At 59.6% G+C, this 2,258-nt stretch overlaps 1 protein-coding gene across 3 annotated transcripts in view; it reads left to right on the top strand.

The window, feature by feature from the left end:
- Nucleotides 1–2,031: 2,031 nt before the first annotated feature.
- Scube1 (signal peptide, CUB domain and EGF like domain containing 1) overlaps nucleotides 2,032–2,258 on the top strand; it is a 119,302-nt gene continuing 119,075 nt past the window's right edge. For all 3 annotated transcript variants that reach the window (XM_035440800.1, XM_027396132.2, XM_027396131.2), the window contains exon 1: nucleotides 2,032–2,119. In XM_035440800.1, coding sequence (XP_035296691.1) covers nucleotides 2,032–2,119 — 88 coding nt within the window. The remainder of the gene's footprint in view (nucleotides 2,120–2,258) is intronic.

Below are 2,258 nucleotides of genomic sequence, written 5' to 3'. Positions count from 1 at the left end.
CCACATTCTCAGCTCAATATGGAGGGGTGCCAAGACATCCTTTGCTGGAATCCTGATGTTAGGAAGCTGACCTCATTTTTACAATCCACCCTAGCACAGTCACACCAGCCTCCGCCATGTCTTACTTCTGCTCTGGGAAGCAAGCATCTTTTGCTGCCGCCTAAGCCATCTCCTTGGTCAGGGAATTAGACACATCTTCTCCCTCTCCCTCTCCATCTCCTCCACTGTCCTTTGGCTCAGCCACACGCACCATGGTCTCCTAGAGGGAGCCACTTTTCTTTGCACACTTGAGAGACATTAGGTTATCAACAAACTTGACCTTCAAGGTTAGGGGCACACTGAAGATAAAATTTTCATATTAATGAAAGAGTCTCTAGGGACTGTAGGGAGTCCCAATCCATCCCCAGCCCCCAGCCCACCTTAATATTGAAATATAGAACCGGAAAGGTCTCAAGGTTGCTCTTGTGTTTAAGGGTACCTGAGTGGGGATGGAAGCCCCTGAGGAAGACACATGGGAAAACATAGTGCTAAGAAGCCCCTTTGAAAACACTGTTCACAAATAGATTGGATGTGCTGATGTCTCATGCACAGGGAGAAAAAATATCCAAAAGCAGTATAGCTGAGAGAATAGGCATAGTAACTAGGTCTCCCAAACTAAACTACATGGCCAGGAACAACCAGGGAAAGAAAATGCATGCAATGGCAGGGTAGGAGACTGGGACACAATAGAGACCAGGGCCCCACTTCCTCCCTGGTTGGTCCGTTCTGCACAATGTGGGCATGGATCCCTTGCCTCCAGCCCAGTGCCACAGCCCACGGGAAATCTGTCTGGCAGCAGGAGATGAGAAACATGGATTTAGCCTTCCCGGGCCTTGGAGGTAGCTGCAGACTGTGTGTTGGGGGCAGGGAGCCGGCGCGAAAGGGAATCGCTGGGCGCACACTGCACAGGCAGAGTGGACAAAAAGAAAAGTATGGTCTTTGAGTCTGGAGAGCAGGAGAAAACAGGAGCTCTTATTGGTGGTTGTCAAGGAGATGGGCCTTGGGGTTTGGTGAACTTCTCCAGCGTCCTGCCTCCCGAGCTGAGAGCGGCCATTGAGTGCTCTCCAGGCCTCAAGGCCGAGGGGTCAGGTGTAGAGCCAGGGTTGGGGGAGGCTCTAGGCCAGTGTGACCGCCGACACTACAACCGACCACCCCCATCCCCACCCCCACCCTGTCCCCGCGCATCGCCGGGCCTGGCACCAGAGAACCTGGGCTTGGCGGAGCAGCAAGCATCTCGGAACCGAGAGGCTGCTCAACCCGGCCGGGTCGCGCGTCCACTCCACCACAGGAGCACAGTTCCAGGCGCGATGCCTGGCTATCCAAAACAAGCACTTCTATAATCATTGTCCTCCAGGCAGTACTGAAAAGTTCCTTTGATTTGGTACGCAAATCCTGAAACTATCTTCCAGAGTTCTCCATGCCTGCTAGTGTGTGGCTGCCCAGGCAGTACTTGGCACCCACTAAGGGCACAATAAATGCCTGTGGATCAGCGCTGTGCACCGAGCATCGCCTTCACTGGCCCTGGGTGCCTCTGGGCCTTTCTCCACCTCTGCTTCCCCGAATGTGTGTGTGCGGGGCTGAGGAGTGCTGTGCCCGAGGAACAGCCACCCTGTTCCTTGGGGACCCAGGACACAGAGCGGGGCCAGCGAAGGGCTGCTTGGGGACCAGTCCCGGCCCGGGTGACATCCTGCACCGCGACCCCAGCTCGTCCGGCTCCCACCCCCCACCTGCTGCCCGCCCCGGGAGAGGGGGCGGGCCCAGACTCCCGCAAGCCACGCCACCCGATGCCCACTGGACGGCCTCCCACGGAGCTCCGCCCCTCGCGGCCGCAGGCCAATGAGCGCGCGGCTGTCAGCTTGTCCTGCGCGCCGGCTGGGTGGCTCCGGAGCCGGAGCGGTAGCCGAGCTTGCTGCAGACAGGAGCGCTCACTGAGCGACCGCTCGGTGCGTCCCGTGCCCCGCACGCCCGCACCCGGCGTGGCCCGCTGCGAGCATGGGTGCGGCGGCCGTGCGTTGGCACTTGTGCGTGCTACTCGCTCTGGGAGCGCACGGGCGGATGGTTGGGGGCAGCGGGCTCCCAGGTAAGCGCGAGGACTCGGGGGTCTGCGGTGCACTGGGACCTAGGGGCGGCCACCCCGCGCCGTCGGAGGCTGCCCCGTGCCGGGTTCTGCCTCCTTGCAAAGTAACTTCTGGGAGCTCCCGGGGCCGGCGGGGGCGGGG

This window comes from Cricetulus griseus, chromosome 2 (assembly GCF_003668045.3).
Source record: "Cricetulus griseus strain 17A/GY chromosome 2, alternate assembly CriGri-PICRH-1.0, whole genome shotgun sequence".
NCBI classification, from domain to species: Eukaryota; Metazoa; Chordata; class Mammalia; order Rodentia; family Cricetidae; genus Cricetulus; species Cricetulus griseus.
Note: the sequence above shows the minus strand (reverse complement) of the source record. Positions and strands in the feature narration are given on the sequence as shown.